Below are 14,099 nucleotides of genomic sequence, written 5' to 3' on the forward strand. Positions count from 1 at the left end.
CTTTCATGACATGTTTTCTTTCACCATTCATTTCATATGTAGGGCCCTTTCTAGGAAAGCAGGATTTAAACATGTACCCTCTGGCTCTCTCATAAAGGTAAGAATTATTCAATTAATCAGGAGTAGAGGTTGTCGCAGCCCTCCTCAAGATTCAAATGGTAGGCTACATTGACAGTTCTGATGCACTCTTCATTCAGCTAAATCCTGGTTACCTAGGTATAAGTCATGCACTGGTGCCCAAGCTGCTGACCCCTAATAACAGCCATTCTCTACCACTCTTCAGAATCTTGCCCCTTGAATTCCTGGGAAATTCCTGAAGGTTTGGGTGCAGAGTTTGGGGTGGATGAGATAAAATACCATCCAGGCCACCTTCAAAAGGAGCCATTTTCTTCACGGGAACTGATTTTTGCAGATGATACTAAACAGGAGGATCTTGACAGGGCTAAAATGAATTTCAACAGTGTAAAGTTCTGCATTTAGTAGGGAAAATCAAATGCATGACTATAGGATGGGTGAGACTTGTCTTGGCAGTAGTACATGTGAAAAGGATCTGGGGGTCTTAGTAGGGGCTAAAAAGGCAAATGGGATTTTGGGCTATATTAAAAAATGTATAGTGTCCAGATCATGCAAGGTGATGTTACCACTTTACCAGAACTAAACTGTATTCAGTTGTGGGCATCACAACTGAAGAAAGATATAGAAAAAATTGGAGTACGTCCAGAGGAGGGCTATAAGCAGAGACTAAATAGTCATCTGACACACATGCGGATTTTATGAACTTAAGCATTTGTGAGTGGGTGGGCAGGAAGGGATGTGCCAGAGTTTGTCTCTTGTGGCCCTTCCTTGCATACCCAGGGAATTGCTAATCACCACTGTGGGATGGTAGGTGAATTTCTTCCAGGCTCAGCTGGATTATGGAGATTTCTGGCGATCATTTGGGCATGAAATTGGGGTCACTGTGGTTGGGCAGATAGTGGTGAGTTCCTGCATTATGCAGGAGGTTTGACTAGATTAAGGTGACCAGATTCTGAGGGGACCAAAGGCGGGACACCGGGGGCAGTGGGGGGACGGCTCCAGCTCGGAGGTGGCAGCGGCAGCCCCCCTCCTCCCCTCCCCTCCCCCCAATCCTTAGATGTGACAGCCTCCTGTCTAAATGCCAAGAATCAGAAGGGAGAGGGAGCTCTGAGTGGGTCCTCCATCCCGTCCCTTCCCTTACCTTCCCACCGGCTCTGCAGTCCCCTCCTCGCCTGTCCAGGCTCGCTCTCAGGTGGGGTAGAGCTCACCAATCGCTCCCCTCAGGCTCCAGGCATACAAGCTCAGTGAGGAGCCGCCTGCGGGCTGCAGTGCGGCTGGAGCACTGGGGAGGACGCACGGGCCCAGGCGGATGCGGGCTTAAGGTTGCCACTGTCTTCAGCTGCCGAGGGCCTGCCCTGAGCTGAAGAGGCCGAGACTGGTGGGGCAGCGGAGGGAGGAAGCCAAAGAGAAGAGAAGGCAGCAGCAGGCGAAAGACAGGAAGCGCCCCGCAGCAGCCCATGGCTGCCACCGCTGCAATGCTCTGCTTCACCTCATGCCTCCAGGGCCCCGCAGTCGCCACCATTGCCAGCCCATTTCCACAGCCAGTGGGAATGGTGCCACGCAAGCCCCGCCCTGGAGCCTGCATGGGGGCCCCCTGAGCCCAGGCTGCCTGCTGCACTGCCTGCCAAAAAAATTTTAAAAATACTAAAAAAATTTAGAATTATTTTTAATGAAAAAAAATTGCAGAACGTCACGGGACACTTGGAAAACACCGCGGGACAGGGAGGAGATGCTCCCAAATGCGGGACTGTCCCACCAAAGGTGGGACATCTGGTCACTTTAGACTAGATGACCCTGGAGGTCCCTTCCAACTCTATGATTCTATAATCGAGTATGAAGAGGGGAAGGAGCTCAGAAGAAATGTGATCCCATCCAGCCCAACTTCTGAAGGTATCATTTTTTTCAGAAAGCTAAGCAGGACTGGGCCTGGTCAGCACTGGGTTGGGAGACCACCAAGGAAGTCCAGGGACGCTACTACCCAGAGCCAGGCAATGGCAACCCACCTTGGAATGTCTCTTGCTAGGGAAATGCAGCTGCAGTAGGAAAAATCAGACTGCCCCCAAATTTCCAATCCCCCCCAGTGTGCCAAAATTCCTCACTGCCCCCCAGGGGGAATTTATCACCCACTTTGAGAACCCATACTATACAGGATGCAGAAAACAGGCCTTAAGATAAAGGCTTCCAACAGATATACCCCCCCCCCCATTTTCTCACATCCAGTTTAAGAGTTTATTTTATTTATTAAAATAATAAATTTTATTATGCATGCTCTCCAGGAACCTGCCTAAGAGAGCTTACAAAATAAAAATAATAAGAAAACATTAATAGATATTACTTAAAATCCTACATACAAGCACAAAACCCATCCCAGTATAAAAGTACAAACAATAGAAACCAAATACAGAGAGCTAAAAATAAGATTCCTGAATAAAATAGTGTTAAAAATTAACCCTTTGATTCAAAGCCTGGGTGCACAAAAAAGTAAGCAACACAGCAGTGATTTGAAGACTATGTGGGTTACTTACTTCAGGATTTAAGAAATTCCTGCATAAACTTGGCCTCCCTCAATTTGCCTATCTTAAGAAAGATACTTTAGCTCAGCAGTCTGCAAGCTTGCGCCCGCTGCGGACCGCTGCTCCGGAGTCCGGGGAGAGGGTGGCCCGGGGGCCCGCGCACATGCGGCAGCCCAGCGCAAGTGTGCATGCGCGGACTACCGCGCACGCGCATTAGCGCCCGGCAGGGGCGCAAATGCACGTGTGCTGCAGTCCGCGCATGTGCGCTTGTGCCGCCGCCATGCCGGCGGCCGCGGCTCCCCCTCCCAGCCCCTCCGGGCCGCAAGCAAATCGGCCACTAAAGCGGCCAATTAGCTTGCGGCTTGGCAAGCTTCTCTTCCCTCCCCCCCCCCGAAGCGAGTAGCTTGCCGGGCCGCAAGATAATCGGCCGCTTTGGCGGCCGATTTGCTCGCAGCCTGGTGAGCTTCTCGCTTCGGGGGGGAGGGAAGAAGGAGCCACGGCCCGGCGCCAAGGCCTTCGTGGCCTGGCACTGGGCCGCGGGTTGGGGACCACTGCTTTAGCTGACAATACATTTCTGCATACAATTTAAGTTTCTGGTTATGACCTTTATAGGCCTTTATTGTCTGGACCCAAACATTTACTGTACTGTTTTTTCTCACATATCCTCATGGATCTATTACAGTCCTCAGGCTGTTCTATACAGCTTCCAGTTCTGGGTCAAGAAAAACAGGGTTGTTACCTGTAATTATTGTTCACTGAGTATCATCTCTGAAGGAACACACGGGGAGTGCGCATGCTCCAGAGAGGTTTTTCTCAGGCCTGCTCCAGACAGGTTTTTCTCAAGTTAAGCCTCTAGAGCAGTGGTCCCCAACCTTTTTATTACCGGGGACTAGTCAACGCTTGACAATTTTACTAAGGCCCGGCAGGGGGGAGGTAGTCTTTTGCTGAGGAATGTCGCAGCTGCCGCCAGAGCCCCTGCTCCACTTGCTTTCCCCCTGGCACCCCTGATTTCCTGCCTCCCACTGGGGGGCGCTGCCAGCAGCAGCTGCGCAGTGCCACACCAAGGGGGAGCCCCAACCATGGCAGTTGCTGGAGAGCACCAAAGGGGAGCCAGCGGCAGAGTGGCAGGGCAGCCCCTGAGGCAGCAGCTGGGGAGAACGAGGAGGAGCTGCAGCCCGGTATCAACTAGTCCATGGACCCCGGACCGGGGGTGGGGGACCACTGCTCTAGAGGGTTGTGCACACTAATCAAACTCTTAGCTCCTTCTTCAGAGCACATGCTCGCACGCCGCCACAGCACCCTCACCCTCAGTACCTCTAATGCTGCCGAAGCCACTAAGGCATGCAGCGTGATCAGAGGGAGGTTCTGTGTTCATGCACAGGAGCTACTCAATGAACAACAGTTATAGGTAGCAACTCTGTTTTCATCATCAATTTTCTGTGCTGGAGATATTAGTAAGATGGGTAAAGGCCTTTATTCAAACAATGATTGTAACACTGCTTTCCCCACTTGAGATTTTGGTCTAGCATGAACATCCAGCGTGTAGTGGTGAACAAATGTCTCTGGTGAGGACCACATCGCCCCTCAACAAATTTCCAACAGCAGAAGTTCATCCATTAATGCCTTGGATGATGCCATTGCCCTTGAGGAATGGGCTTTAATGTCCAGTGGGCAGTCCAATCCAGACTCAGGGTAACACTTCCTTGCAGTAGAGACTATACACCTAGAGATAGACGATGCCCTTTTTATTTTAGTAGGGCCCACGATGCATATAAATAAAGCATTCTCTGCTCTAAAGTTCAATGCTCTTTGTAAGTTAAAAAAACACTGTTCTCTGCACATCTGATGAATGCAAATATCTCTTAGCCTCAGAGGTCCCCTGAGGAAAAAACACAGGCAATATAATTTCCTGTGATATATGGAATTTCGGTAATACGTTAAATACAAAGGTTAAACTCATTCATAACACTACCCAAGAATAAAAATTCAAAAAGGAAGGGGTACCCTCAAAGCTGCTAATTCACTAACCCATTTGGCAGACATAATGGCCACCAAAAAGATAACCTTCATGGTTAATAAGTCCAATGGACATATTGCCAGAGGTTCAAAAGGTTTATTTATTAATTGGGTCAGCACTATGGACAGCGACCATTACAGCACTATGGGTTCCGCAGGAGGACACACATTGTACAATCCCTTTAGAAATCTCTTAGTGACATGATGCATAAAAAGGGATTTCCCTTTAACTTCCCTTTAACCTCAACATGAAAGGCTGATATGGCTGCCAGGTGAACCTTTAGTGCCAAAAAACTTAAACCTGTATCTTTCAAAAACAGCAAATATTCAAAAACCACCTGCAAGGAGGCAGTCATAAGATTCTGGAATTTAGACAAGCACCATGTAGTAAACCTGTTCCACTTACACCAATATGACCTCCTAGAAATGGGTCTCCTAGAATTCAGTAGGACTTCATTTACTTCTCTGGAAGAGGTTACATCCCTGTGACACATCTCCACACTGTCAACAAATGTGTAAGATGTGGTAGAAGACCCCTGCTAACATCAGAAGATCTGATTCTTGGGGAACTCTGCCTATAAAATGGAGCTCTTCTGCCAGGCCTACGATTGAGTCTGGGGCATTGGGGGAAGATCGATGGGGCCCCCCTGGTGTCAAGCTGAAACTTTGACTACCTTGTCTCTCCTTCCTCCTCCCTCTAGAGGTAGGGGTTGGGGATAGAGGGGGTTTCTCCGCCATGTTGTTGGGCTGTTGGTTTACTGTATTGGTCTTTTTCTGTCCATTTTAATGGGGTTTTAATGGGGAGGGGGTTAACTGGACATCTGTAACCCGCCACAAGCCTGCTTGGGAGTGGCGGGTAATAAATTTAATAATAATAATAATAATAATAATAATAATAATAATAATAATAATAATAATAATAATAATAATAATAATAATAATAATAATGGAGTACTCTATATTTGTATACCATTTCCCCACATTTGAAATGCAGGAACCTTCTATGTTTTGAACCTTCTATGAATTGAAACATGAAAATAAACATCTTTTATGTCAACCACTGTATACCAATATACAATTTTAATAATTTAGTAGGCCTATCTCAACCATGAGAAAATGATTAACTTGTAAGTAAACATTTAACTTTTTTATCCTGGAATAGCTCTTCTGAACGTAGGGCTTAGCTGAAGAATACTGAGCAGGGTGAGCGCTGCCAAGCCTATTCTCCCATCGAAAGGGATGCCACTGATATCGCTGGCATGGGCAGTGTTTTGACTGTGTTGAATCCTGTTGAGAAGTGAGTGATTTCACGGTCTGTTTATTCTTCTTTATGGTCAGCAAAGTCTCATCAGTCTTTGACAAAAACAATATAGGACCCTCAAATAGAAGACCTTCAACGTTACACTTCGTCTCAAAGGGCAGGGCAGTTGAACGTAATCAGGAGTGCCGATGAAGCACTACTGCACTACGCACAGCTCGCAATGCAGTGTCAGCTGAATGCTTGCTGTCCTGAATCTGCTGCCTGAATCTGCTGGAACACCTTAGCTACAGATTGCTTATCCCCTGGCAAGAGTTCTATAAAAGGGACCATTCTTTCCCAAAGAAGCAGCTGGGATCCTGCCATCACCTTCTGATAAATTGCAATCTTAAATTCAAGAGCAGCAGACAATTAAAGCTTTCTGCCCAATTCTTCCAACTTCCTACCCTCTTTATCAGTAGGAGCAACATAACAACCCTGCTTCTCCTGAGGACACATTTCTTCTACCACCAAAGAAGATGGAGGTGGGTGCATAGAAAGTTGAAAGGTTCTTTATAGAAATGCTCAGTTTGTTCGGACATTGGCTGGATTGAAGCCAGCCTTTGCCATTTTTCCTCACTCAACTCCTCCAGACCCTCTAATATAGGAAGAGCAACCAGTCCTGGGGATTGTGACTAAAGATGACGTTAAATATTGTCTTTTGTCTTGTGTTCAGTAGCCATAATTTCTATTTTGAGGAACCTGGCTATCCTCACCATTTGTTCCCCATACAGTTTTAAGTCCTCAGTAGGGGAAGCTGAAGATTGGTCTCCACACCCCTCATCTGACACATCTGAATCCACCACATCAGCATCCTGTGTCAGAGGGGGTTGAGGCACCAGAGGGATCCAGGTGTCGATCAAGCAAAGCTTGCTCTATATTCAGATTTGAGCTCTTCCCAGAGATCCAAGTAAGTGCACAGCCCCAAATATTGATGACATGAGCAGCACATAGGTGGGCATCAATAACATTCAGTTTCAAAAGGAGGAGCTTGCTGATTGAGAGGAATCTCAGTCTTGAGTTCCCCATCAGATATCGAAGCAATTGAAAATCTCTGAGGAGACGAATTCGTCAGTTTCTCTGCAAACTGTTGCATCAGTTCTCGGATAGTAGATGGAACTGGAGGTTGTCCAGAAGATATATTCTTATCTGTCTTCCTACTGTACTTCTTTAACAGCAGTTCAGATGAATCCATTTCTCAAAAGGAGGCTTCGGATCTAATCAAATCTGTGCGGACTTCTAATCTGGCGAACCAGGTTTGATACCCCGCTCCCACACATGCGGCCAGTTGGATGATCTTGGCCTCACCACAGCACTGATAAAGCTGTTCTGACTGAGCAGTCATATCAAGGCTCTCTCAGCCTCACCTACCTCACAGGGTGTCTGTTGTTGGGAGAGGAAAGGGAAGGTTATTGTAAGCCACTTTGAGACTCCTTTGGGTAGAGAAAAGTGGCATATAAGAACTAACTCTTCTTCCAGACTAAGTCCAGCACTCAAGTCCCTATGCCACCTTGTTCCCCTCTACCCTACACACCTGCCTCTCCTTCTGTGATAATAGCACTGACCTAAATTACAAGCTGGAAGAAAGAAGACAGGTGGTTGCCTATGTCTGCAAAGCATCTTTGCCAAGTGTAAATTGCTAATAAGCACCAACTATTATTAGTAACCGAGTAAATCACAGAACATTATTTGCATAATGCAGGAGAACAAAAGGGGCAAGCAAATGTTCTTTTCACTTTGTAATACATGAATGTTAATAACAAGAAGGTAAAGTAAGTAGTTTCAATGTATAGAGGGTTTTTTAAATTTTGATGCTTCACTACCACAGTATACAAACATGATTTTCCATGAACTTCTGCAGGTTATCCTATGACTTCTACTGTAGTGTTGGTAGACAAAAAAACTTGAAGGGATTTAACGCACACAACCATACATGCAACAGAATAGTGGGAGCCAAATGGAATCCCTTTCAATCTATAGGGGAAAAACTGCTTGAACAAATTCTGGAAAATAGCTCCTGGCACTGCGGCAATGGAGAATGACTTTGTACTTGTAAAATTAGTTGCAAAAGACGGGGCTGAATTTGATTGCCACTGGGTCACAAATATCTTCTTATGAGGCACAAGCTACATGCATATAAATTTTGTTCCTCCCACCATCCTCACCCACATTACTTTTTTATAAGAACAGAACACCGGTGAGTAATACTAAGAAGATGTAATCAGAATGTCATTGGGAACATGGAAATACAAGCTTACAAGCAGTATTACAAGGCAGTACAAGCTTCCCAAACACACAGAATGCCTTGGCAATAGATTTAAAATTCAGGTGTTATGCTACATTCAATAGGATAGCAAACCCAAACAGCAACCCCCCCCCCCAAACAAACCATTTTTAAAAATAAAATACTCTGGGGTAAGGAAGTCAATTAGGACAGTGAACATAGGGAAATAGTATTTCAACTTTTATTTGTTTTTCTGAACCTTTATGATTGTAAGGTGCAACTGACCTGCATCCTCTTTTGAAAAAGATGCCAGGCTGATATTTGCATCTGCCTCCACTGCCATGCTAGCTTTGGGTCCAGAAGTCATCAGAATGAAGAGAGGAGAGAGTTGCATTCATCTTGTTCTTGGTCCTCCTCTCCATGGACTCTCTGTCACAGTCAGTAGGGGAGGCTTGTCATTTTCCTCCTTGGCCCACTTTGCAGACCCTTTTGAGACCTAGGGGGCAAGCCACTGAAACTTTGTGGGAGTTCTGACCCCCTGTGAGAAAGCACAGGCCATAGAGTCAAGGGAAACTATTGTCAAGGTCATGTCCTACCCCATCCCACCAGCCTGATAAATTAGGTTTTTAAACTCCTATATCAGTGCTTTTCAAAGCTTTGGTAATGGAACCCATTTCTAGTCTTATAATAGAGAACCCACCTAAAATGGCAGTACTTTTCAGAACTGACTTGCAACTCCATGCTACTTCCTTTCTGCCCAGCATCCAATGCAGGAATCTTCATATTAGTACAAGTCTATATTCTTATGAACTAAATATATAGCCTTACTAAGCAACTGGTTGTATTACATTGCCATTCTGCAGAAGAAAACCAAAACTAGTAATCAAGGTATCCAAAGACTCTTCTCCCAACTCACCCTATTCCTCTTCTCTTCTGGCCTTATGACCCACTTGTAAGTTATGGTGTTGTTGTTGTTGTTGTTAGGTGCCAAGTCGTGTCCAACCCATCGCGACCCCATGGACAATGATCCTCCAGGCCTCCCTGTCCTCTACCATTCTATGTTATACTGTTCTATGTTATACTGTTACCCGGTTATATCAGTTAATAATATGAATGTTATAATTATTATATTATATGTAAGGTTCCTTGTATAGTTTCAGTTTCAGTTTTTTGTAAACCCTGAGCTTTTGGGGAGGGCGGTATATAAATTGTTGTTGTTAGGTGCGAAGTCGTGTCTGACCCATTGCAATCCCATGGACAGTGATCCTCCAGGCCTTTCTGTCCTCTACCATTCCCCGGAGTCCATTTAAGTTTGCACCTACTGCTTCAGTGACTCCATCCAGCCACCTCATTCTCTGTCGTCCCCTTCTTCTTTTCCCATCGATCGCTCCCAGCATTAGGCTCTTCTCCAGGGAATCCTTCCTTCTCATGAGGTGGCCAAAGTATTTGAGTTTCATCTTCAGAATCTGGCCTTCTAAGGAGTAAGTCATGACCCACTTTTAAATCCCAAACTCAGTTTGACATCCACCACCCTAGATGGAGGATTCTTAATCCCAATACAAATTTTTCCTACAGTTCTCTATTCCTTTAAGAATACCCCAGAAGGATGATGGAAAATGTTCTAATTATTGGGATTCAAGTCAATATTCACAGGGACAAGAGAAATGCTGATAACAAGTATGTCAGTGTGCAGCAATATCTTAACTTTGCAATATGGCATTTTTTATTATTTGAAAGTCATACCACTCAAGGTTACCTAAATCAGATGGTTTCACTTGTCACTTCACTGCTTTCTGTTTTAAAAAACATGTCCATTCTGAAATGGCCCAGATGTTAACTGTGGGCTGGATCACATGGAACATTCCCACTTGTAGGTATTTTGTTTACTTCATTTATACCCCAATTTTCTCCCAAATGGGGATGCACAGTGCCTTTTCTCCATTTAACCCACCCGACAAACCTGTAAGGTAGGTTCAGCTGAGAATGTTCGTAACTGGCCCCAGGTCACCCAACAAGCTTCTGTGGCAGTGTGGGGATTTGATGTTAAATCTCCCAGATTTTAGTCTAGCTGTAGTAACAACTACAGCAGACTGGCTATACCTTCCAGTGTTGGTGGGACCTGAAAAAATGTGAGCATCTTTAAAAAAAAAAATCAAAACAGGCTTGGGAAGGATCACAGCAAAGCCATGGAAAGATACAGAATAGAGCTAGTGTGGTGTATTGGTTAAAGAGCAGCATATTCTAATATGCAGAAACAGGATTGATACCCCTCTCCTCCACATTCAGCCAGCTGGGTGACCCTGGGCTAGCCATAGTTCTCTGAGGGCTGTTCTCACAGAGCAGTTCTCGTAAGAGTTCTCTCAGCCCCACCTACCTCACAGGGTGTCTACTGTGAAGAGAGGAAGCTGCTTTAGCACTCCTAAGTGAAAAGTGAAAAAGTGAGAAGTGGAGCATAAAAAAACAGCTCGCCAGGAGCAAGACAAACAGAGGACAGCCAAGAAGTAGCAAAATGTCCATGTGGAAACAACCTTGGTTGAAAAAACAGGTACTTCAAAGCACAGACTGTGCTTTCTTTTGTATGTAACGCAGTACTAAGGCAGTTTTAAGCCTTAAGCATTAGCAATTTGTGAAACTGATTTCATTATAGGAGCTACCACATCAGCGGAGTTCCTCATGCTAGCTAATTTATGGCAACCTATATACTTGACCTGGACATTTGCAATAAATTACTACTATAACTACTGTACTTGCTTATAGTAGCAAAATCACACTATTCCAAGCCCATTCACTTCAATGGATCCAGAACACTCCTGTATCAAAATCTTCTAATGAAAGATGGCCATAAGAAGCACTGAGCCACCAGGGACACCAGACACAAAGAATGGGCAGTATAAAAATCCAAATAAATAAAATAAATAAATGAGTCATTAGGACCAGGGAGAGCAGTGTTCAAACCACATTTGTCCAAGAAACTCACTGAGTGACCTTGTGCCTATCCCTAATTCTCAGCCTACCTCTTAAAGAAACAATATAATGTGCTTTATGGACATTTCATATTTTTAAATTGTGTTTTATTTCCTTAATCAGAGTACATTAAATATTGGGTGCTGTCATAAAACAAAAGTCGAGTGGCACCTTGAAGACTAATCACATTTATTTCAATATGAGTTTTCATGAGTGGTGCCCAAATACATGCATTCTCCTTCAGAGTAAGAGATGTTCTATGAGTTAAACAAATTCCATTCTATAAGGTACTATCTACCCATTCTATAAGGTACTATAGAATTCCATTCTATAAAGTAGGAAACTGTGGGTTCAATGTGCAGAATACTTCACACATGCCCAAAAATTTGAATGCATGTAGACTCATCATATCCAGGTACCTCCATGAAAATTTTAAATAATGTTTATATGCAAACTTCCATATAAGACTTTTGTAGGGTGTGAAGGGAGGGGCCTCCTGTCTCAGAGAACTGGCAGAGTCCTCTGCAAAGTGTGTAAAGTGCCTTGCCTTTATCATGGATAGCATACCCTGAATTAACTTGGTGCCCATTCCACATTTGCAGCACAATGCTCCACAATAAAAACAAGGCCACACAAATGCAAATTTGATGTGTACACTAAGAGTAGCAATGAATGGACAGCTGTTTACAGAACAGTTGAGGATTGATTGTTAGATAACCAGGAAAAGCTGGACAAGAAACAGGAGCAGAGGAAACTCCTGGAGATTTGGGGATGGATCCGAGGACAGTGATGTCAGAGGGGGACAATGCCATAAAGTCCACCTTCTAGAAGCAACGCCACCTTCTAAAGCATCCATTTTGTCTCTGTAATCTGGAGATGAGCAATAATTCAAGGGGATCCCCAGGTCCCACCTGGAGGCTGACATCCCTACCCATATGCCATAGTCTTCCCTAAAGACTCATTTGAACCTTGGACTGTTCTTTCTGGCTTGTGGAATCTCACATGGAAAAAATAACATTTGCTGAGGACTTTACACAGAAAAGAAAAAGCATATAAAGAGATTTCCAGGCTAAATCTAATTGTCACAAGGACAAAATATTATACAGATTGCAGCAAAATGGTGTAGTTCTGAATCCAGATGTTTAATATAGAAGCCCCTTTTGTAGCTGCACGGCAATTGGTTCTAATGCCCCTCATTGCACAGCTCAATGCAAATTATGTATACTGCTGAACAACTGGTCTGTACAGGCAAGTTATTTTTATATTGGGTGGAGGGAGAAATATTATCTGTATAAAGGAGGAATTCTTTGTATCTGAACAAAGACTATTGATTATCAGGATTTATTTTATTTATTTATTACATTTGTATACCCCCTCCCCTGAGGCTCAGGGTGGTTTACAGAGAATGTAAACAATACATTAAACTTGTTCCACAGCAGAAAAAAATATAATTCAGTACAACAGTGATAATAGCAAGAACAATAATAGATAATTGTTTATCAAAGTAACAATCAACAGATCCATGGTTGAGTTCAGGTACATGGATTGCTAAGACAGGGGGGTTCAGAGGCCCAGTGGTGTTGTAGATTTCGGTCAGCCTCAACCAAATGCCTGGAGGAAGAGCTCCCTTTGCAGGCCCTGCGGAACTGTTTTAGTTCCACCAGGGCCCTGATCTCCTCTGGGAGCTCATTCCACCAGGTGGGGATCAGGACAGAGAAGGCTCTGGCCCTGGTTGAGGCCAAACGGGCTTCTTTTGGGCCAGGAATTGTTAGCCAGTTGGTGGTGGCAGAGCGCAAGGCTCTTTGGGGGACATAGGCAGAAAGGCAGTCCTCAGGTACACTGGGCCCTGACCGCATATGGCCTGACTGCGAAGGATATTCCCGTAATTGTTTTAATGCCTTTTAGTTTACAATAGCTTGGCCACAAGCTAAGCTGATAATTACAACTATTCTCCTCTAACATTAAAATAATGGATTTTGCACCCATTCTTTTGCTGAACAAATAAATATGTACTGTGTGTATTTTAGAATTCCATGCAAGCATAGAGTTGGTTTCTGTGCACAGAATTTAACATCCTGAGAAGCCTGCTTTTTATTTTATTTTTTTAAAGCTGGTTTTAATACTAATGTGGATATGAAGATAGTTTGGAAGTCCAGATAGTATCTGGTAAAACTTCAGCCAATTAGAGCACAGGTACAAAATAATTTCTAATGACTGTGGGATGAGACCTCAGTGCTTTGCATATGAGGAGAAGCAGCAGAGTAAACTTTGCAAACTGGTGCAGAATGCACTGCAACTTGACAGATTTGATTGTGTGTATATAGATATAAACCCTCCTTCAAGGATTGCTGCCTTGTTGTGTCAAGGGGGCTTGCGTAGCTCAGTGAAGCTAGAGCTATGCCATGCAGGGCCACCCAAGACAGACAGGTCATAGCTGAGAGCTCTGACAAAAGGTGATCCACTGGAGAAGGAAATGGCAAACCACTCCTGTATCTTTGCCATGAAAACCCAATGGACAAGTTCAAAAGGCAAAACAATATGACGCTGGAAGATGAGCCCCTCAGGTCGGAGGGTGTCCAATATGCTACTGGGGATGAGCAGACGGCTAGTACGAGTAGCGCCAGAATGAATGAAGCGGCTGAGCCAAAGCCGAAACGACGCTCAGTTGTGGGAGTAACTGGTGGCGAAAAGACAGTCCGATGCTGTAAAGATTTTTTTTCCATAGGAACCTGGAACATCAGATCCATGAATCAAGGCAAGCTGGACGTGGTTAAACAAGAAATGACAAGACTGAACATCGACATTTTAGGAATCAGTGAACTAAAATGGACAGGAATGGGTGAATTTAATTCAGATGACCATCAGGTATACTACTGTGGACAAGAATCTCGCAGAAGAAATGGAGTAGCCTTCATAATCAATAAGAGAGTAGAAAAGCAGTCTTGGGATACAATCCCCAAAATGACAGAATGATCTCAGTTCGAATCCAAGGCAAACCTTTCAACATCAC

General features: G+C 44.4%; 1 protein-coding gene across 2 annotated transcripts in view; it reads right to left on the reverse strand.

Annotated features, from left to right (window-relative positions):
* ZSWIM5 (zinc finger SWIM-type containing 5) overlaps positions 1 to 14,099 on the reverse strand; it is a 156,956-nt gene that overhangs the window by 67,562 nt on the left and 75,295 nt on the right. The window contains exon 1 of one of the 2 annotated variants that reach the window (XM_077333942.1): positions 8,411 to 8,651. The exons of the other annotated variant lie outside the window; for it this stretch is intronic. Coding sequence (XP_077190057.1) covers positions 8,411 to 8,519 — 109 coding nt within the window. The 5' untranslated portion in view covers positions 8,520 to 8,651. Of the gene's footprint in view, positions 1 to 8,410; positions 8,652 to 14,099 lie in introns of those variants that run through there. 2 annotated transcript variants of the gene reach the window in all.

Source organism: Paroedura picta, chromosome 4 (assembly GCF_049243985.1).
Source record: "Paroedura picta isolate Pp20150507F chromosome 4, Ppicta_v3.0, whole genome shotgun sequence".
NCBI lineage: Eukaryota > Metazoa > Chordata > Lepidosauria > Squamata > Gekkonidae > Paroedura > Paroedura picta.